The sequence below is a fragment of the Drosophila hydei genome, unplaced genomic scaffold (assembly GCF_003285905.1).
Source record: "Drosophila hydei strain 15085-1641.00,03,60 unplaced genomic scaffold, DhydRS2 tig00000250-arrow-arrow-pilon, whole genome shotgun sequence".
Taxonomy (NCBI): Eukaryota; Metazoa; Arthropoda; class Insecta; order Diptera; family Drosophilidae; genus Drosophila; species Drosophila hydei.
The window spans coordinates 1,805,371-1,828,668 of record NW_022045696.1 but is presented as its reverse complement, the minus strand read 5'-3'; the positions used below and the strand labels follow the sequence as shown (position 1 = coordinate 1,828,668).

At 44.8% G+C, this 23,298-nt stretch overlaps 2 protein-coding genes across 6 annotated transcripts; one reads left to right on the top strand and one right to left on the bottom strand.

Moving 5' to 3' along the window:
- The first annotated feature begins 71 nt into the window (after positions 1 to 71).
- On the top strand, positions 72 to 21,863 carry LOC111602068. 5 transcript variants are annotated; one of them, XM_023318986.2, is made up of 5 exons: positions 72 to 117; positions 1,718 to 2,370; positions 20,330 to 20,795; positions 20,853 to 21,182; positions 21,305 to 21,863. In XM_023318986.2, exons 2-5 carry the CDS (start codon positions 1,901 to 1,903, stop codon positions 21,476 to 21,478), a joined length of 1,440 nt encoding a protein of 479 aa, XP_023174754.2. In that variant the 5' UTR covers positions 72 to 117; positions 1,718 to 1,900; the 3' UTR covers positions 21,479 to 21,863. The 5 variants fall into 5 exon arrangements, with proteins under 5 accessions (XP_023174754.2, XP_023174758.2, XP_023174756.2 ...); XM_023318990.2 differs by lacking the exon at positions 72 to 117 and adding an exon at positions 118 to 137; XM_023318988.2 differs by lacking the exon at positions 72 to 117 and adding an exon at positions 153 to 248.
- Positions 12,252 to 13,599, bottom strand: LOC111602069. Its single transcript, XM_023318991.2, has one exon. It carries the CDS (start codon positions 13,460 to 13,462, stop codon positions 12,467 to 12,469), a length of 996 nt encoding a protein of 331 aa, XP_023174759.1. The 5' UTR covers positions 13,463 to 13,599; the 3' UTR covers positions 12,252 to 12,466.
- Positions 21,864 to 23,298: the final 1,435 nt, after the last annotated feature.

The window sequence follows — 23,298 nt, the reverse complement described above, 5'->3', positions numbered from 1 at the left end:
AGCAGCGATATATCGCTGTTATTGTGCCTGTAAAACGTAACAGACCACTGTCCCGTATAACAGATGCATACCATTGCTGACAACTGTCACTCTGCTGTTATTGTTCAATCTAACTGGGTCAGTTTAACGTCGCTGCTGTTTGTATTTTTCTAAATTTATGTATTTTTTTCCCAACATATATTCTTCGAACGTACTAATAAAAGTGTTTATGTTTGAAATCATAAAATAATGTTGTCACTGTGAACAGTGTATGTGAAACGAATTTTGAAATTACAGCACGAACTGCAAGTGAATTTGCCGCTGACGCCGTTGCCGGCAAATGCAGCACACACAAAACGCGCGTGTGTTTGTCCGTGTATGGGTATGTGTGAATGTGTGTGTAGCAGTGTGCGCAAGATTAGATCACTTTTATTGCATTTCTTGTTGTTGCTGTTGTTTGAATGCAAGTGCATAATGCGATAGACGAGTTCAATTAGTTTTGACAATTGGAGATTCTTTGAATTGCATAATCAATGAATGCTTGCTATGGCCATTGCGTGTGCGTGTGAAATGCGTCTGCAGCAGCTTCGGCGTCTGCTGCTGACTGCGCGCGCGTCATCTCAGTGTCTGTGTGTGCGAGAGTAAATGTGTGTTTATGTGGGCGTCTTGTCGAGTGAACGAAAGTGACACAAAAACTTATAAATAAGTGCTTAAAGTATATTGATTGCTTAAAAAAACAGAGTCAATTAGCCGCTTGAATTTGTAATTGTTGCTGTTCTTTTAATTGTTGTTATTTTTTGTTTGTGCGCGCGCGCAACCTGAGTCAATTTTGTTGGTCAACAATGTGCGGGCCAAGCAATTTATTGCGGTTGTATATTTCTATATATATATATATATATATATATATATATGCATATATATCTGTGTGTGCGTGTGCTAATTGTTTATTTGGGCAATGCAAAGTGCTTGACCTACATTTTTATACCTTTGGTATCGCATTCTTGCAATGCATGCGCCACATAGAGAGAGAGAGCTAGAGCGAGAGAGTGAGCGTGAGCGTGAGCGTTACTTTTGTTTTTATTGTGCGCTCACTCGCACACATGCACACGCACAGCATGCATGCCTGCATTTGCATACAAAAGCGAATGTCAATTACCATTTGAATTTTGTACTTTGTAGAGAGTCAATGTCTATGTTACTTAACAGCCTTTGAGAGAGAGCATAAAAGTGTAGGTTAACAGATTGTTGACAGTATGCGCGCGCTCTTCTTGATAAAAATGTCGTGCATGTGATAAATGTGATAAATCCAAAGAAAAAAACAGCAAGTGGCAATAAACTAATAAACCCTAAATGCTAGATAAGATTGTATAAAGCAGTGAGTCAGAGAGAGATAGAGAGAGAGGTAGAGAATCTATATACTTATGTTGAGTAATGTCAAATATATTTGTAAATTGTACATCAAAATGTGAAAAGCAGCGGCAGCAACAACCGAGGGTCGCAGCTGATAGTGATAATTGGTTGATAATGAGCATACGGAATGAGTTCCGCTTTGTTGCTCGATAAGCAGACGCGACCAGACGAGACACTGCACTGCACGTTGCACGTTACACGCTACACGCTACACGCTACACGCTACACGCTAAATACACTATACATAATTAAAAAAAAATATATATAGAGTATTCGTTGGTCAATCAGCGCCTGACTAGCATATTCTTCTTGTCTGTCTCAATCACAGCTGCAAAAATGAAATTGTGTAACATCTAAAGGCGAGACGCAAACGAAATCCCGAATCAATTAGCCAAAGCATCCACCGTCCAGGCAACAGGTTGTGACACACACACACGCAGACAGACACACACTAAGCTACTCCTCGAACACTCCACTCAAGCAGAGCAGCAGCGGAAGCGCAGCAGCTACAATGCACCAGCGTCGCAACAGCCTGTGCCAGCCGCTGCTCAGCAATGGCGGCTGCATGGATGCAGCCTCAGCGCCAGAGCCAGCGCCAGCACCAGCTGCAGGTCCAGCTCCAGCTCCAGTTCCAGCTGCAGCTGCAGCTCCAATTCCAACTCCAGCTCCAGTTCCAGCTGCAGCTGCCGATGAATTTGTGGAGGTAGCCGCAGCTCCGATGCCGTTGCGCTGCGGCTGCTACTTCTCGTTGGCCTGCTCAATTGGCTCGATGAGCTTGGCCTGCGGCAGCCTGTGGCAAATCCCGAATACCACCGATCGGCTCACGCTCCAGCGTGGCCTCTTCCTCACCTCGCTCGGTTTCATCTACTTCATCTCGCTGACCGACTTCTGCAACAAGTATCTGCTGGAGACAAAGAGGGGACAGCAATTCCGTAACAAATATCGCCTCATGATATCCGATGTCCTCGAAATAACCAACAAGTAAGTCAGCTAACAGACACCTATGCCATATATGTATACATAACTGCAAGTTATCTTAAGTACAGTTACCATATTATCTAATATATATACTCGATGTATACATATGTATGCAGTGAGATTTCTATTTACTTCGAGTAGAAGAGCGCATCCACTTTATGATTATTACAAGTTGCTTGGGAATACATTATTTGTAGATTTAAATGACTCTATATATAGGCGGAGTTACAGTGCTTACTGCCGAAAACGAACGCAGCTTGCAAATGATATATATTTTCCTTTTCTTTCATTATTCTTTCATTCATTATACCTTTGAAACGTGCTTTAATAATCCTCTTTAATATTGTTCTTTATATAACTTTCGTTGTTATCTGAAAATCTTTAAGCCTTGCTCCTTGGAACAAGGGTCAAAGTCAAAGCCTTCAAATTGATTTGTCCTTGACTCTGGCTCTCAATCACAATTGAAAAATGTTTTTTTTATTTTTGTTGTTGATTTTTGTATCTGTGCAAATTCATTCATATGAAAACACAACGGGTCAGGGTCAGAGAGAATTTTAAATAGAGACAGCGAGAAGGGGGCGAGAGACAGAGAGAGAGAGAGAACAAAAGTCAAGAGTCCTTGACCTTCAAAGAGAGCTTTTTAACATTGAACTAACTTGAGTCAAAGAGCGTAACATATATATATGTTTTTGACAAATCAAGCAACATTTTTATATAGTATACATAGCTATATGCCGTTATATAGATATTAGAGCACACCTTAACTCTATAAAAACGAAACTCTTTTGGTCTAATTGAACATTTTTGAGCTAGAACAGCTCAGATTATATGAGACTATATCATATGATAGCTGTACAGAATATATATCATTGTAATAATATATATATCTGTGAGATTGTGTACAAATCGTAAAAGTTTTCAGCATCAAAAACTCTGCACTGAGAAGCGAGTTATGATTTGACTTTTCTGTTTTTATTGTCAATTGAAGCATCGATTATTTTTATTCAAGTCAACACGAATTGATGCCTCACTTTATTATTTATAAGAATTATTCTCTTATGTATATATATATATACATTTTTTGTTTAAATGAATCCACATCTTAATTTGTCAAGTTGTGCCTTGAACACTTCCAATTGGAAGCTAATAATAGTTGCAGTTCGGTTCGCACTGCTTTCCTGGTTACACGCTTAATTGTCGTTTGTTGCTTGTTCATTGTCGCTGAAGAAGAAGAAGACAGAGTACAAATAAACATTTCAATGAACGAAAACAAACAGCAGCCAGGAATGTAATGTGCAAAGTAGAAACAATCGAATTCATCGAATTCGCATTGCCATCGTCAATTGGCGCGTCCATTCAAACTGGTTCCGCGGCCACGCCCACAGCCTCCCCGCCGCTCTCGCTCTGCGGCCGTTCAGAGTGTTAATTAAACTGTGTGTAGAATTGTTTATTTTGTATGGACTCACTGCTGGCGTCACACTCTCGCTCTCTCCCCACCTCCGGCTCCCTATCTCTAGAGTCAAGCTCGAGTTGCCCCCTGGCGATTACATCGCGTACGTTTGAGGGTCACAGATGCATGGGTATGGGCGAGGGGGTCGGTCATGGGGATGGGACGGGGCGTGCATTAGGAGGTGGGAGCATCGAATAAAACGTATTATAAAATCGGCGTATCATGTGACTGCATCGCAATGTTGAGCTGATAGCAGCGAATAAGCGATTGGGTATAGAAACTGTTATACGACTGCTGCCAATTACTGTTACACATTGTAAATTATAACAGCATGGCACTTAAAGCGAAGAAACTAAATTAAAATCAACAGCTGACAGCTGCTTAAGTGACCTTTATCTATTGTTATACATTCGGTCACGGTCCATTAACTTAATTTAGCGTTATAACTAACTATCCCTAATGCTTCTGTATAAAACTTGTGTTTCTCTATGGTTAAATGAGTTTGCTGTATAACTGTTATACTGCTTACAAAACTGTTATACTGCTAGTCGAAAGCTTGTCAATTGTTCTAATACTCGACAAAAACTACAAAAGAGTTTTATCATAATTATTTGGGTATAGAAACTGTTATACGACCACTGCCAATTACTGTTGCACATTGCACTGCCCCTAATGCTTCTGTATAACACTTGTTTTTCTCTACGATTAAATCAGCTTGATACAAAACTGTTATATTGTTTACAAAACTGTTCTACTGCCGGACGAAAGCTTGTTTAGTCTTCTTGTACAAGTTATTATATCCCCTGATAAGCTTTATGTAGAAATTGTCATACTATCTTGTGTCTGTTATACTTGTCTTTGCGCACATAAATAAGTTATACTACTCTAAGACTCTGCCTAATTATTGATATAGTCTGTGTTGACTTTAATATGTATATACCTTATAAACGATCGAGCGATCGATCGATCGATCAATAGAGCTTTACTAATAGCTATATAGCCCACTTCGCAGTCACTTTTAATAACTGTCAACTGAAGGGCTTACCCCTGCTCAAATATAACACTTGTAGATGTGTGTGTGCGTTGGCTTAGGTAGTCAGATAAGCTGAGCACTGTGCCTGGCTGCTAAAACAAATGTCTGCCCACTCAAATATATATATATGTATGTATATATATATACAGATGTATGTATAACAGACTCGAACCAACTATTATATGCGAAATTCTGAGGCGCACATTCTGCTCGTATACTTAATGAAACGGTTGTGCGCGTGTGTTAGTGGGCGCGCTGTGTGTGTGCTTAGTTCTATTGACTAACGACTCGAATGGAACTGAGGGCAATTTGTGAGAGGCTCGAGGCTCGCGGCCCGTGGCTCGCTGCTCTCAGCACGCAGCTCACAGTTCGCACCTCGCACCTTGACCAGCCTTGACTTTCGTCATAAATCTAAATTAGACACAGTTATAACAGTTTATTACTATTATTATTATTTGTTGTCTCTGTTCCTATATGTCATCAAAGATATATGCAGATGTGTAGCTGTGTGCACCAGCAAGGCCAGACTGGAAAGCCAAGGGAACGACCCAGTAACCGATAACAGCATTTAGCACAATTGCCTTTGATTGTCGCAAATGTTAAATGCGAACTATTTGGCCCGTGGGCCATATGAGCGCATGCCGAGATGCAGAGCATATTGACACCTTAGCGCCTAATTCATTAGCACTTCGACATGGGCAATGGTCAATGCCCACTTTAATAATTGGAGCAAATGCCCAACAATTCGTTTCGATATGCTCCATTTTCATTTGGGGGTGCGACGCAGCTGTCAAGGCTGAATGCACAGTTAGCATGACAAAAAAAAAAAAAAGACAGAGAGTTGAGCTCCAAAACATTCGCCTAATATATATAGAGGAGTGTCAAAGACAATCAGGTAAGCGAGCCCAGGGCGGGCGTGCCTAACCCGCCCAACTTATGTCAAGGCGAGTAGAAGTGTTCTATTAGGGCATACACGACTAGCAGATGCCCTTAGATCAAAATGTAGTCACTGTATGTGTGAAAGATCTCAAAATTAACTACATTTTAGACATCTATAGAGACCTATTCTGTTAAATATATATCTCCATCTATCTTTCTAAATCACAAAGTCAAGTCTTGATATACTCCTTGGCTTTACCGATTGTGCATCTGCCAAGAAGAGAATTGCCAAATCGCAAGTTGGAATTGGCTCTCATTGTAAGTATCTTGAGGCAGCCCTCAAATTCACTTGAATTAACGCAAATTAAGCACTGGATTTTCCAGTTTCGCTCATATCATTATATTGGATTGCTTCAATTAGAACAGTTTTCACAGTAGTCCACTTAATAGCTAGATAATTGCTTGTCTCTATTAAATGCTACTTAATTCCGCTAGAGATTTGATCGGGTTCAAATTAAATCAAATTAGTGGGTCGCATGAGATTGAATCGATTCTAAATAAAGTTAAAAACAGAGCCCAGACTGAACTGCAGGATTAACATTTTATTGTCGAACCTTTTCCCTACTACTTAGCTGTTATACAATCGTTTATGCAGCTGGACTGTTATATACATTCATAGTACTTAAAATATTTGCTGTCATACAGGTATTTATTGGATAGTTTCATCAAATAACTGTTATACGGACTGACTTCTGTTTGTTTTTACTTTCTGTTATACACATTTTTATGTTAGGGAATCATCTTTTACAATATTAAGTATTTATTGAAATTTAGCCACTGTTATACAGACTGATATACTCATTCTGCACTCTTATACATTCTGTTATACAAATTTTTTGTATTAGGGAATCATCTTTTACAAGAATTAATTATTTATTGAAATTTAGCCACTGTTATACAGACTGATATACACATTCTGCATTCTTATACTTTCTGTTATAAAAATTTTTTATGTTAGAGAATCATATTTTACAAGTATTAATTATTTATTGAAATTTAGCCACTGTTATACGGACTGATATACACATTCTGCATTCTTATACTTTCTGTTATAAAAATTTTTTATGTTAGAGAATCATATTTTACAAGTATTAATTATTTATTGAAATTTAGCCACTGTTATACAGACTGATATAAACATTCTGCACGCTTATACATTCTGTTATACAAATTTTTTGTATTAGGGAATCATCTTTTACAAGTATTAATTATTATTGAAATTTAACTACTGTTATACAGACTGATATACACATTCTGCACGCTTATACTTTCTGTTATACACATTTTTTATGGTAGGGAATCGTCTTTTACAAGTATTACTTATTTATTGAAATTTAGCCACTGTTATACAGACTGATATACACATTCTGCATTCTTATACTTTCTGTTATAAAAATTTTTTATGTTAGAGAATCATATTTTACAAGTATTAATTATTTATTGAAATTTAGCCACTGTTATACAGACTGATATAAACATTCTGCACGCTTATACATTCTGTTATACAAATTTTTTGTATTAGGGAATCATCTTTTACAAGAATTAATTATTTATTGAAATTTAGCCACTGTTATACAGACTGATATAAACATTCTGCACGCTTATACATTCTGTTATACAAATTTTTTGTATTAGGGAATCATCTTTTACAAGTATTAATTATTATTGAAATTTAACTACTGTTATACAGACTGATATACACATTCTGCACGCTTATACTTTCTGTTATACACATTTTTTATGGTAGGGAATCGTCTTTTACAAGTATTACTTATTTATTGAAATTTAGCCACTGTTATACAGACTGATATACACATTCTGCATTCTTATACTTTCTGTTATAAAAATTTTTTATGTTAGAGAATCATATTTTACAAGTATTAATTATTTATTGAAATTTAGCCACTGTTATACAGACTGATATAAACATTCTGCACGCTTATACATTCTGTTATACAAATTTTTTGTATTAGGGAATCATCTTTTACAAGAATTAATTATTTATTGAAATTTAGCCACTGTTATACAGACTGATATAAACATTCTGCACGCTTATACATTCTGTTATACACAATTTTGTTGCTTAGGGAGCAGTTATTCACTTTATCATATGCTAGTTACGCATATTCCAGCAATGTTCTACCAACTGTTATACACATTTTTGATGTTTGGGAACAGCTATTGGTATTACTCTATTTGCCCATGCACAAATGTGTGTTATACTCAAATAATCTATTAGTCATTCAAATGTAGCCACTGTACTGCTCGATTCTGTACTGCTCTTATCTCTTATTCAATCAAAGCCGAGCACTGTTATACACGCAGTTGGAAGTACCTACGTTGGCAGTGCTTTCATACGGCTATTGTACAGTGTCCTACTACCTGCTATCATTGTTATACAATCTTACGCGCACACACCCACAGACGCATGCTGGCTGTTATATTATATGAATTACAACACAGCCATCTGGCCTGTGTCTCGCCTTGCCCTTAAACTAGCCCTGACCTTTGAGCAACGAGCACATTCGCGGCAAATGAAGTCATCCCAGCCGGCGTTGGGTTTCCAACTAGCACTAAACACAATATCATGAACCTCAAATGAAATCATTAAACGGTTTATCGAAACTGAATTGTGAAAATAGAATTGGGGCACACGCTTCCAAAATTTGGAATGGCATTGTCTATGTGTGTGTGTATGCATATATATATATATACGTATATATATATATTAATATATATATATTTATATATAAATATATATGGCTGATTGTGTGTGTGTTTAGCAACAATTATTTGCGATTCTTTTTCTTGCCACGTGCCTTGCACTTCCGACGCTTCTTCCCCAACCCGGCTCGCGACTCCGTTGCGATGCTTTCGGCCTCGCCGTAGCTGACGCCACCGCCGCTGCACCTGCTGTTTGGCTCCCTCTTGCTGCTGTTTCTGTTGTTACTGTGGCTGTGACTGTGGCTGCGGCTGTGGGCGCCGTGCAGCTGAAACGTAACTGTTTTGGCAGCGTAGTTAATAGGCTCAATATCCTCATAGGTAATCGCAGCTATCACAGGCGGAGGAGCATGCTTTGGCTGAGGTACAACTGGAATTTGATATTGACGTTTATCTTCGTCGTCGTCTGATGTCGCTTCTGCTGTTGCTGCTACTGTTGCTGCTGTTTCTGTTGTTGCTGCTGCTGCTGCTGCTGCTGGTGGCGTCGCTGCCGGTTCGTTTGTCTCAGTAGCCGTTGCATCAGCCTGTTCCGCGGCACCAGCGCACATGCGTATCGGCGCGTGGTAGCAAATGTTGGCGCCGCCAACAGCGCTGATACGCGTCACATTTGGCTGAAAGTCGATCAGCACTGGGCGTGGACTGAGCGGCTGTTCGCGTGGCTGCACATACACTGTTTGCTCCTCAATTAGTTTCCCATTCAGAATATCCACCAGCTTAGCATTCTCCTGCTGCTCGTCGGCGTCTTTCTGTTCCGACAGCTGCTGCTGATGTTCCTCCTTCAGACGCTGCTCGTTCCTCAGCAGCAACTGTTGCTGCTGCATCGCGTACTTTCTGTTCTGCTGGCTCGATACCGTATGCCTTTTCAGCTGGTTTATAAATGGCAAATACTTGACATCGACCACAAGTGGCGGCGGCAAATCATAGTTACTGCGCTGCTCCCCATCGTCATCGTCCTCAATATCGGTGCTGTCCACAGTCAGGAGTTCCTGCTCCTGCTCCTGCGCCAGTTCATCTAGTTTCTCCAGCGACTCTGTTTTGCTATCGCTAACACTAACACCCTTCTTGCTGCTGTTACTGCGACGCACGTGTCGCGTTCCAGCCGCCGAGTTCACCTGGTTCAAGCGTCGCACCATCGGACGATATAGATAGCGTATGGTCAGCGGCTTCTTGCCGCGCACCAGAGGTGTCGATACAAAATACTGATAGCTTATGTCGATGCCATCCTCAATGGTCTTGGGCACCTTGTGCTGATCCACTCGAACAATTTTCGGCGCACATTTTTTGCTGGCTGCCGCCGATGTTGTTGCCGCTCTGTTTGAATGCTCCTTACGCTCTGGCGTTGCTAGTTGCTGTTGTTGCTGCTGTTGCTGTTGCTGTTGCTGTTGCTGTTGTTGTGCTTGTGGTTGCTGCTGTGGCTGTTGTTTGTTTTGTAGGCGATTGGGCGTAGCAACTGTCATGGTCGTCGCTGTTGTTGTTGATTCTGTTCCCATTCCCGTTGCCGCTGCTGTTTTCGTTGCTGTTGCTCCTGCTGCTGAGCGCGCTTCTGGCAATATTTTGATCACCGTAGACGTTAGCTTGAGGCTCTTGCTGTCACATTTGAAGGAGCGAGGCGCTTCGTAGTCCTCGCTGTTCTGCCAGTTGCCGTCGTAGCCGTCGCCGTCGCCGTCGCTGCTGCTACTGCTGCTGCTGCTGCTGCTGCTGCTGGCAATGCCATCTGTCATCTGAGGGCCGGAGTAGTTGGAGCTCGCATTGGCCATTGCTGGCATGGCGGCCACCGGAATGCTGACAACGCTATCCGACGAGGATGTTGTCAATTTCTGCTGTTGCCGCAGCGATCGCAGATGCTTGGAATGTAGTTGCTCGTCGCTCGGCGCCAGCTGTGCCTGGTGCACTTGTCGGCCGGGCCTGGTCACGCTGGCTATGGCCGCGCCGCTTGTGCCGGAGACTGCGATGCGGGTATTCCCCTCTGACGAGGATTCGCTGCTCTGGCGAAAATTGCTCTGCGGCAGCAGCAACCATTTCGTCTGTGGCACCTCGGTGCGCAGGCGTCCGCGGCGTCCGCGTAGCGCGTACTTGCGACAGAAACTGTTGCTGCTGCTAATCCCTCTCGCTGCTGCCTTGTTGCTCGAGTCCGCATTTGCTCTGCCATTCGCTAAATTGTTGTCAGCTTGGCCCGCCGTGTGGCGATTTTGGTGATTGCGATTGCTGATGGTGGTATTCGCTTTCTTAGGCGCCACCTGCGACTGTTTTAGCGGCTGTTGCTGCTGCTGCTGCTTTTGCGGTTGCTTTAGCGTCTGCTTTTGCTGCTGATTCTGCGGCTGCTGTCCGAATTTGAACGGTCGCTTGTTATTGGCGCTCGCCGCAGCCTTGTTCACGCTGACAATTGCCTTGCTCGTCGCTAGGGCTGTGCGTCGCGCGAACTTCTCCAGATTGGTGGACTCAGCGGTTCCATTGGAGATGGCGGTGCGTCGTTTGACGGCTTTTCCTTTCGGATGCTGATTCGCTGCCGGCTGTCGCACTGTCGCCCCATAGAGTGCGCTGCGGACCGCTGCTGAGCCGGGGAACAGTCCGAAGTTGTAGCCGAGGCCTCCGCCCTCGCCAGCGCCCAGGGCTATGGAGCCATAGAAAGCGTTGGAGTCAACGCCCCGAGCTCCCGCAATGAATTTCGACCTCTCCAAAGACATTCGCTTGTTAGCTGAATAAAAAAATTTAAAAACGAAATTTATACGAACGGAACCTCAATTAGATGCCAAACGATTATTTTATATATATATATGTATATATATAGGAATATAAATATATATATATAATTTTTTTTTAAGAAAATTGCAATATTTTTGATTAGTTTTAAATTTGATCCGAATAAAGAGTATCTGTTTTTTTTGTGCTATTTTCTTGTCTGTTTAGTCTGGAGTTTTTTTTTATAGTTTTGAATTTAGCAAATTTCCAAAAAGCAGTATCAAATTGTTTGTCATTGTTAATGTAAGACAAAGTATACTGGGATGGATTGTAAAAGCTAAAGTTGCCTAGGAAAATTCTTAATGTTCTACAAAGTTCCTTTAAAGGGGGATAACGATCAAATTCTATCAACTTAAGTTTCCTATTAGATAAGTGAACTGAATTTCACTCGCTTGATCCTATCATATTTCCCCACTGTTCATTTCTCAATTATAATTTCCCACTATTCCATGCTGTCACTTTGCGTTTACTGTTAACTAACAGTGCTGTTAATATCGTTACATTTCACATTAAAATAAGATGTGTAATGCCAAATCCAAAAAGTAAGTAAGATAAAATTTGTCAATGCCTTAAGTAATGATCAACGCTTTTAGGCAGCAGTGTCTGAGAATGCAATTGTTTTCAACCAGAGTCAAAGCTGCCTTATTTCTATGCCAAGTTCAACGAGACATTATGAAGTCACTTTGTGAAAATGTAATAGAGCACTTTACTCTATTGTGGACGTTTTATTAAATTTCCTCTTCATTTGTTTAAAAAACGCTACTAACATATTTCTATATTTTAAAAACTACCTTTGGCTCAGAGTTAGTAAATATTCCCTCCTGTTACATTAAAAAGTACCTTTGGATCGAAGTTAGTAAATTTCCTTTTCTGCCACTTAACAAACGCTGTAAGCCTACACACACTTGCAGTGAACATTACCTTTGGCTCGGAGTTAGTAAATTTCCTCTGTTACTTAACAGACGCTGTTAAACTCATTTTGCATTGAAAAACGACCTTTAGTTCGGAGTTATATGGACTATTTATGTTTGTGAATACGTCTCAAGTGAGCAAGTAAACATCTTAAATACACATCTTTAATTTTACATTTATGGCGCTTTTTCGATCCTTAACAACAACAAAATGAGAAAAAGTGGTATGTATGTTGAAAACAAAAGGCGGCTTTCTCTGGATCTGTCCTGAGCAACAAGTGATTGTGTAGCCAAATTATCAATCATTCATCCATTGTGTGATTTTTCTGCGCTGGGGTAATGCCGTTTGTTAGATGGGTTGACCACACTGGAATTACGCATATTTCTCGTGCCAGCATTGCTGGAACGATTGAAGGGCACGGACCTTATGGTGTTTGCTGGCGGTGTGATATCAGCGATATTATCGTTCGGCTTCCGTTCACAAAACTGTCGATTCAATGCCGAATGTCGGACACTGCTCCCATCGTCCACATGCGTTTCATTGTTAGACATTTTGTATTTGTGTCGGCGCCTGCTGCGGTTCTTCGAAACCATATGCTTGTCAACGGTGGTCACCTTGCGGTACAGCTTGCATATGGAGCTGCACTGGCGGCTGGTGTAGAGGCGACGCGTCAGCTCCTCCTGGTTACGTATGCCGCAGACTAGCTTCTTCAAGTCGAGAGTCTCCAGCGTCTGCAGCAGCAAGTCCAGATGTACCGGGCAATAGGCGTGCTCGTTGAGGCGCTGTAACATATGCATCAGATACTTATGCTGTTCGGAGGTCAACACTTTTGTTAGGAACATCAGTCGTATTATCTTGATTATGTTATCCGTGTCCAATGGATCGATGGGCAGTCCACAGCGGTCGTACATGCTATCGTATATCTCCAAATCGTTTAGCTCCGTGTATGGCGCTTTAACATGCTCCATCACATTCCAGACACGGTCGCGTGGAAAACGCTTCAGTGGCTGCAGTTGCTGATAGGCCAATTTGAACAGCAGCGATACCATATACTGCACGGAGCACTTGAACAGGCAGCTAAGGGCCTCGATAATGTGACGATTGCGCCGGCAAACGCAATCACACTGGAGGTCGTCCTCGTCCCCATAATCGTTTTCGACATTATTTCTGCACTTGGCGCAACTATCGGCCGTGCAATGCCGGAACCATCGATACTTCTCAACGGGGCGCAACTTCTCCAAAGGGGGTCGACAGCGGCCAACATGTGAATTACAACAGCCAACACGGCATGGAGCGCACATTTTCTATATTTTGTTGTTGAACGAAAGATCTAATTTTTTGCTTTTTGCCAAATTATTGAATAAAAAGGCTACATGATTACGTATAAGATTTGCGCCCAATGTCCGATTGTTTTCGAAACAAGTTCAAATCTTCAGTAGACTGTGCTACAAGTGCTTGAAGTTAGCTTCAAATCCTACTCTGCTACAGCCATCTCTGGTAGCGGACAAAGGAGGGAGATGAAGAGAGATCGCGCAAGGGAGAGCACGTGAGAGAGGGAGAGAGAGAAGAGAGAGATCGCACAAGGGAGAGCAGAGATAGAGAAAGAGATCGCACAAGGGAGAGCAGAGAGAGAGAGAGAAAATGTGAGTTATAGAAACAGCGCGTTGGAGAGGCTCGAAGAGAGAGACAGACAGAGAGAGAGAGAGAGACAGCGAGCACTAGCACCATGTAAAGTATGTCCTTGCTGAATAAACCCCAGCAAATTGTAGCCCAAGACCCGAGTAAAATCATGCAAGGAAGAACAAGAGCGACAGACAAAGCTGCGCTTCGCACTGTCATTGCTGCCGCAATGCCATCACTAAGAGAGAGAGAGGCACAACTCAGCTCGGGACACAGCGGGAGTTGAGTAAGTGGTCCAATTGCCACATTGCTTAGTAAACCCTCAAGCACTTTGACTTTAAACAAGTTTCGAATGAAGTTTGATAACGTCAAAATTGAATTTTATTCAAGTTTCGGCATTTCCAAATTGGCAGCGAGTGCTAACCCAAGCCATCGAGCGCCCTCAGCTGTGAGGGTTCCCTACTATGCAATAGCCAGTTGGCGTTTGCCACTAGCCTGGACAGCAGCTAAAGCAATTGGCGCGAGCAAAGTAGCCAAAGCACCAACAACAATAGCAGCAACAGCAGCAACAATAACAATACTCATAAAACTACTATTGATAAGCACAACAAAGAGATGACACTGTCCACACTGGAGAGCATTGGGAACTGGGATCGCTGCAAAGAAACCAGCACGATGACCTGCCAGGAGCGCTTCGTGGCGAAGGAAATGCAAAACTATCCGCCCGGCGATGCGAGTGTCGCCAGACGACAGTTTGCGTTTTGTCTGTGCAAGAAACACTCCCAGCGTCTGGCGTCGTCGCAGCGCCGGAGAACGCCCGGGCAGCGGATGTTTGAGCAGCTGCTGACCCATGACGGGAAATCGGATCGTTTGCTAGTGCCCGATTTGGCCACGGAATGGTTTCGCAGGCAGAAGGTCTTTCTGGACAAGGTCACGTCGCAGGAGCAGCTGCAAATGAAGCTGGCCAAGCAACTGGGGGAGTCGCCGCCCCAAGCGTACGCCGCATGCGACTGCAAGAGATGCAGCTGCCACGAGCCGCAGCTGCAGCACAGCATTCAGTACTTGGACTATTGCCAGGAGCTGCGCAGGCGCCGCCAGCTGAAACAGAGTCAGCGCCAGCATAAGCGGCAGGGCGATCTCACGTGCCACTGCCACAGCCCGGCCAAGTTCGTAAATGCGAAGCGCAAGCGCATTAACAAGAGTGACAAGCCCTTGGGCAGCGACCCGGCCAGGCCCAAGGAGTCCGAAGAGCCGAGCAAGGCCAACAAGATAACCGTATGCAAGCCGCATCTGGTGGACTGCCTGCCGACTGTGTCTTCAGAAGAGAGTCGCTTTACGGGCGGACTTGCCGTCCGGTCGCAGGGCAAAGTGTGCCGCTTGTATCCGCAACGCACGTGCTGCTGCCTGCGTGCGAGGCGCCACAAGTCGTGCGCCTGCGTCTACCAGGCGGATGGCCAGCCCATGGCCGAGGAATGCGGCGCAGCGCTACGCCGCGTTAAGTCGCCGCTGCCACGCCTACGCAAGAAGTATAGTTTGCGCGAGGTGCCGCAGCGGCGACTGAATCCGGCGTGCTTTCGCCGCATCTCGCCGGAGTTCTACGGCCTGCTCAAGAGCTACGAGGATGGTATGAGCAAGCGATATCCGCTCTACGGCCTGCCCTTGCGCTGCTGGTGCAACACCACGCCCTGCTGCAGCTGCGAACAGCCCGCGGTGGACGCGTGCGATCAACAGTGCCTGGGCGATCAAGGGCTGGGCACTTGCGCCCGGCAGCCAGCGAAGAGAGAGCGAGCCATAAGCGATGAGTCAGAGTCCTCAGATTCGAAGCAAGAGCTCGCGACCCCCTTCCCGCAGTCGGACAGCTTCAGCGCCATAAAGACGTGCGTGGACAGCGAATGCAACGTCTACGACTGCCCCGGTGTGGTGTGCACCACTGCGAAGTGCCAGCAGTTCGATTGTGACGAGAGCTGCGACAAGAAGCAGCAACAGCAACAGACCGAACAACTGGCTCTGCAAGTGGCCTGCATGGGCTACACCACGAGCACCTGCCCGCATAGGAGCCAGCCAACTAAGACGGATCAAATGCAAGGACATTGTAAAGACGGCAACACGCTCGAGTCTGGCGACGCTGTTGTGGAAGCGTTGGGCGTGCACGTTGCGATCGCGGATAAATCGAGCGCAGAGATCGTGTCAGCTCGCTCGCTGCTTCCGGGTCAGGCGGCAGCTCTACCTGTGGCCAGGGCCCAGTTGCCGCGTGGACAGCGTGGCTTTTCCAAGCACTGGTTCTTCAAAAACAAGTTCGCCAAGGAGCCTTCGGACGGCTGCCTAGACGAGGATTCAGAGATCAAGGTGAAGCGAAAGGGCATACTCGGCAGCGTGGCGGGTCTTTGCAAGCGAGCCATAATGCCGGGACGCTACCTGCTGTACAGTCTCAGCACCATCAATCGCCAGCCAGTCGCGTATGACAGTCTGGCCACAACGAAAAAGCCGAGGTCGTCGAAGGAGGCGCGAAAGCCGCCGCGCTGGATGGAACAGGTTAACAAAGAGAAGCACACCTCGTTCTTCTCGTGCAGCTCGAAGCCCAGCAACTGGCACCAGACACATCGCCATCAAGCGGACGCAGCGAACTGCAGCCAGGGCACCATGTGGCACTCGTCGACCAGCTGTTCGGTATTGCAGAACAAGTGCAACTACTTGACGCGCAAGCCCCTAGGACAATTCAGCAACGCGGCCTCTAAATGGAAGCCAGCGGGCAAGAGCAGTGCCACAGCTGCTTACTTGCCACAGGGCCAGAAGTTCGTGATGGTGCAAGGCCAAGCGGCAGAGTACTCGGATTCGACAACAGGCATCGATGACACAGTCCGGGCAACCAACAGCGAAGACTTACGGTGGCGGCCGAAGAGCACACAGCTGGAAGAAGCTGCAGGCAACATGCCCATAAGGACGGCGCCGAGGACAGATGAAAAGCCCTCGACCAGCCAAGCGGCGCACGCCAACTATGCGCCCAAGACAGACTACTCGCAATTGAAGCATCTCGTGGCACGCAAACGACATAAGCTGGCAGAGCACAAGCGCTGCTCGGTTACCTTTGCGGAGAAGCAACGCGTCCATGGCAGGCAACCGGCGAGTCTGATGCAGCGTCAACACACGCGCGTCAGCAAGGGGCAGGGGCTGGAGGCAAGTTCAGTGAGAAGTCGTAGTTCAAGTCCCGGGCCAAGGAAGAGCCAGAAGCCAACTAACCGAACTGGCATGCAGTTTCAGTCAGCCCCGCCGCTCTATCCCAAGAATGAGCCAACTGAGAAGCATGTGGCGAGCTTGCATGAACCGAGCTCTGCTTGGCTTTCGACCTATTCGGAGGACAGCATCTCGCACAAGGATAAGTACATGTCCTGCGAGAGCCAGGTATCCAAGATTAAAGCGGCAGACCCCAAGCGAGGCATAGATCACAGCCGGAGGCAAAACTCACAGCCAGCTGATGGAAGTGATAGTCAGATATTCCAAAGCGTTATTTCCGGTAACAGTGAGAAGGTGCACGGACAGCACTCGAGTTATGCGGCCCACAGGACGAGGCTCTGCAATGCGAACAACGCGAACAGCAAGGCACTTGACCAACACCAGAACAAAGGTGGAGAGTCGCAGCAGGAGCATGAGCCTCGGACAAACGGACCTAGTGCGAATAGCATTGCGAGACGAGCACAGATCGTGATGGATCTGAAGCGCGGTATATCGACTGAAACGTCCATGGATACGGTAGATCATAATGCGGAGCGTGTGGCCAACATAACACGCTATACGAAGAGCCCCTTGCAACGCGATCCCAAACTGAACACAAGCTCGCAGTCGCCTAGCCATGCCCATTCGATATCGATATCGTCCACGCCAGCGGTCAATAAGAGGCAAATAATGTTTCGCGATCCGTCGCTTAAGCTGCCCAAGCTGAAGGCCAAATGTCCGCGTTTCCGGACGCCTTCGTCGTTGCGCACACGTCGACCGCCTCCATCTAATCCAGCTAATCAACGTCGGCAGCCTCAGCTGGATCAGGGGCAGCTGGTCGATGGGGGCCAATGGCGACAGCTCTTTCAGCAGGCAAATGCCAATTACAATGATTCAGTGCAGGCAGCCACAAGGCGGGGCAAAAGATACGATAGCGGCAGAGATTACAGCACGGATAACGATATCGATAGCGATAAGAATAACGATAGCATGAACGTAAACGACAACGGCCGACATATTGTCAGCTGTCGCTCGCGTTCGGGCTGCGACGTTCAGTTCCAGGACAATGATGCGAAATCGAATCCAACCGACCACAGGCCAAAGGCCGTCCTGAATAATCCCACAACATTGGGCTTTATCGAACGCCAAGCTCCATTGCCTGGGTTACGCCCGTACGCAACCAGTTCCTATGTGCAGCGAGCCAAAAAGAATACGTTCAAGGGTTATGCCACGCCCGTTAGCTCGAAGTGCTGCATGGATGCTGCTGCTGCTGCTGCTGCCAAAATCGGCTCCGGCTGGCAGAAGAGCCAGCAGTTTTCCAGCTCTGAGCAAGTGCGGCAGCCGTCCACCAGCGATCTTCGGGTCAAGAGATCAGACCCTCTGCCAGTGGAGCGCTACGAAAGAGAAACTGCGCATAGGAGGTCGCCCAAAGGCTCGACCAGTGAGTTCCTCGGATATAGCCGCAATGATATGACGCCTGATAGCAGGGCTGTGGCGAGGCTGTCCGCTGATAACAACAATAACATGGACGTGGAGTATGTGCACACGGCGCATAGACACAGCAGCGACATGTTGCCCGCTTTCAGCGAATCTTTTGGCTATCCGGAGCCAAGTATGCGCCGCTCACAGAGTACCATCGACTATGCTCCGCCCAGTATCAAGCAGGGTAGTCCGAAGTCCTATCAGGCACAGCCGAGCTCCATTTTGAAGTCCGCGACGAGGCCGGTGAAACGCATGCTGAAGCAGGCGACCGACGTCCGACATGTGAATTTTGTTGCAAACGAGAACTCGGAATCGTCCATAGCTACGGCTACCCCAGAGCCTAGCGTCAACTTCAAATCGTCCAGCTCTTTCGCCATGCACTCCGGCAACAATCGCCCCTCGATAATGCGCGCCAGTTCGGTGTACGAAAGCGTGCCGCATGACTTCGGCTTTGTGCATTTCGATAGATCGCATTATATGGCGGCGTCAAGTGCTAAGCAGGCGATGCCGTCGATCTTTGCGGTGCCCACCACAGCAAGTAGTCAGCAGCCTGGTCTAATCGGCAAAACTTTGACTTTCAGGCATAAAGGCAACCGTCCTGCGCGATTGTCGGTACGCCAGAAGACCGAAGAGGAGCTGGCCTTGGAGACGAGCCGTTTGCCGACGAACTCGCAGCTGTTGTCGAAGTTGAGCGACTATCCGAAGACCAATAGAACAAGCTGCAGTCGGCCAATGCCACCGAGCGTGTCGCTCGTCTCCGATTTGGATTTCAAAACACATTGTTCGCTCCCACGTTATATTACGTCGGACGAGACAAGGGAGCGTGCCGGCACCACCACCATCGACGTCGATGAACAAGTCAAGGTTGCCAATTTGATTAAGCAGATGCAGCGCAAGTGCCGCGCCTGCCCTGTGAGCAGATCCTCAATTTCACCCGACTGCCAGCTGCCCCGTCTATCGACCCCTGTGGATAATCAGCCAAGGTATGATAGACAGCAATACCCTTGTTATCCCCACAAATTGCTGGGCAACACTCAAGAGCTTAGCGAGAACTATTATCCGAGACGCCGGTGCTGCCTACGACGGCTGCCGAATGAGCCGATCGTCATTGAGCCCACCCCCGTAGGCCTGCGCCAGCAGCAGATAAACCAGACCTGTCTGCCCACGCTCTTCTACGGCCGGAAGTGCTGAGAGCCATGTCAAACTGGAGTAAATCACATCGATATGCCCAAAGCTAGTGTAAACGATATTGATCCGTCTTTTTTTTATTGTAAAAACGGTATTGGTAATTTGATAAAAGAAAAAACGAAAAAAAAAACTATTCTACTCTTTAAAATATGATTTTATGAATTCTCATTGTTTTCCAAAAGCTATCGTTAATTTCCCTAGCCTAGACAAAAGGATAAAACTTCATTACTTTTAGTACCCCCAAAATATCGCTAGATTTAGGGAAATCTCTGCTGAAAGTCCCTTGGATTTCTGTTAACGGCCGAGCCAACAGTCGAATTGCAGTGCTCTGTAAAGTAAATATCCCTAGATGTGAATTTTTCTATTAAAAGTCCCTCTGACTACTGTTACCGGCCGAACAGTCGAATTGCGGTGTTCTGTAAACTAAATATCCCTAGATCTAGATTTCCCTACTAAACGTCCCCTCGACTTCTGTTATTGGCCGTGCTAACAGCCGAGTTGCAGTGCTCTGTAAACTATTCAGCGCATTGCGTAGCAGTTGTCTGTTAATTTTAAGCTTTTTTAAGTGCTAACTCTTCGCTTAGTTTTAAACTGATGATGTCTCTTAGATGCCTCTACCATAGTTTTTTAATCATTTTAACTAATTTTGTATTTGTTTTGCTTTACAGAATCGTCTCGGCCATACAGGCATCGTTCTCGTTTCTGGTGGGTCTGATCGTCTGTAAGTCAACGTGCAGCAAATCTTTTGTGTATGCCTCGCACTTTCTAATGGAGGCATACGGCTGGTTTGGCACCGCCTATTTCATGTACGACATTTGGTCCATGTACAAGGTGCACACTCAGAAGATTGCCGACAAGCTGCACTTGCTGCGTCTGACCAAATCACAGCCCTTTACCAATGGCCATGCCCGAAAGTATTACGATAAGGCCGGTGTCGGCGGTGGCGACAGAGGCGGCGGTGGCAACAACAATGGCAGCACGCCGAGCACACCGCATGAGATATGCGACTATGATGGCGCCTGTGTCCAGATACCGAAGGATGGGCGCTGGGACTTCTTGAAATACGTGCTAACCCATCCGGTTATGATGATACATCACGTCTTCATTGGAACCTTCGGACTGCTCGTCGTGACGGTGAGTGCCGCGTCGAGTATATTGTAAACATGGCTTAATGCTGCTTCTTGATTGCAGTATATACGCGGCGGTGGACATTGCATCTATAGCTACATGTTCATGATGGAGTTCTCGACGCCGTTTGTCTCGCTGCGCAGCATTTTGAGCACAATGGGTCTGAAGGACTCGCGTGTGTACATTGTCAACGGACTCTTGATGCTGGCCACGTTCTTTGTGTGCCGCGTCTGCATGTGGCCATATGTAATGTGGCGCTACAGCCTGGCCATCGATGCTGCCTCCATGTGGTCGGCCATATGCGGCTTGCCACGTGGCTGCCTCATCAGCATTGCCATACTGTTCTTGCCGCAGCTCTACTGGTTCTATCTAATGCTCATGGGTGCACTTAAGGTAAGTACTTGCCTCTACGTCTCTCGCGCGCTCTCTCTCTCTCTCTGTCTTGCTTTGTTTAGAGCGAGATAGATTATGTTGCCTTTCACTCACTTCCGTGTGTTTTCTTATTTGTTTTACAGGTGTTTTTGCCTAAGCGACGGAGGCAGCCATCAGCTCTTGGCACTCAGTCGCAGGCGAACGCTCTAATAGCCACGCCCACGCCTACGCCTACACCCACGCCCCCGCCCCCGCCCACGCCTACACCCACGGCTGCGGACACGCCCACCGCCACAAGCAATGGCAAGCAAAATTAGGGTGAATTGTTAAAGTTGACGAGATGGAACGGAGGAGAAAGGCCCGCCCCAACTGCATAGCTATAAAACCTATATCGATATACGTTAAACTAATGTATTTTAACACTTTTTTTTTTGTTTTTGCAAAGACGACTTGCAAGACCTTTGTTGTGGCTTTTGCTTTTGCTTACACACATTTGACAAGAAGAAGCACAGCAGTTAATTCTACATAATTTGAAGAGCTCTTCGGGCAGAGCCATGTGTGCTTTGTAAGACGAGCGAAGACAAAGACAACAGATAACAGACATCCGCCTGAGTCCAGCCAGAGATACTTGATTAGCTATATAAAAATTGATAACTTTTCAAGAGAATTGAAAAACATAAAGAAAAACAAACAATACAAAACAAAACAAAAAATTGAAAAATGAAACTAAAAATAAGACAAAACAAAATAAAATTATGTTGCTTACTTTTAAAGGCAAAAAACAAGCCTAATTGCAAGAAGAACAAAGATCAAGTAAAAATTTATGTAAATGTTGCAAGGAAGAACAAAAAAAAAACAAACTATTGCTAATCGATAAGCTTGTAATGCACTTCTATCGATCCATATATACTATGTAAGGTGCCTGTCAAAGTGCATGTTAAATGTGCGTGTTTGCAGATGTGGCAACACTGGCAGTCCTATTCGATAAACCATAAAACTCCTATATTTGTGTCGCATTTGGCAGCTGCTTTCAGTCAGCATAGATGTCATGTTAATTGTTTGACCGCATGTTAAACTGGCTGTTAAATTAAACTTGTGAAATGTTGTAAATGAAATCAAAGAAATTATATATTCAACTCGGCTGGCCGAGGCATGCGTACCTAAGCAGATTCAACTAATATATATATATGTATAAATAAATGTTATATACATCAGAAATATATATAAAGAGAGAGGGAGAGCGAGAGAGAGAGAGAGAGAGAGAGAGAGAGAGGGAGAGGGGGGGAGTAAGAGAGTAAATGTGATAAGAGAAAATCCAAAAAAAACAGAACAGAAAATAAAATCAAAATAGCTGCAAGTTATAATACTATATATATAAATATATAATTGAACAATGCATGCTTAAGATCTTCATAGAAATATGATCTTCCACATGTCGCAGCCCATTAAATTCGATTTGATGGCGAGAGCACAAATATTTTTTGTTTCGATTTCGAATATATGAAAATATATATTCCAAATTCCAACAGAGCTTACAAAATCCAAGCACAAATGTGTTAACTATATATAAACCATATACAAGAGTATATAAACATATATATATATATATATATATATATATACATGAATGTGTGTGTTTTCCGTATTAGATAAGTAGTTCAATTGAAAAACGACTCGAAAACAAAGAAATGCTTGACAAACTGTTGCCTTGAGAGGTGCGCTTATTGTTCCAACAAATGAGAGGATTTAGTCGTATATACAAAAACCAAGCAAGCAAACAAAGTATACATATATATATATATCAAGAGATATCTATACATAGCAATATCCTAACCCAGCTATATACCAAGCTATATTGTACTAAATGATTTTCGTTTTCTCTCCTTTTTCTGTGAGAGCCAGTGGGAAATATTTACAAAAGAAAACTTACATAGAAAACTGCATAAATAACTTAAAAAAAAAACAAAAATTGGTTGCTAAAATATGGATGTTATTATAATAATATGGTTGTTGCTTCTAAAAGGAAATTCCTTTCCTTTTCTTATATGTGCTTATAAATATTGAAATATGAAATATGAAACTATCTGAGCTCCTGCTTCTCAAACAGAGTTTGAAAATTGTAATTGAAACAAATTAT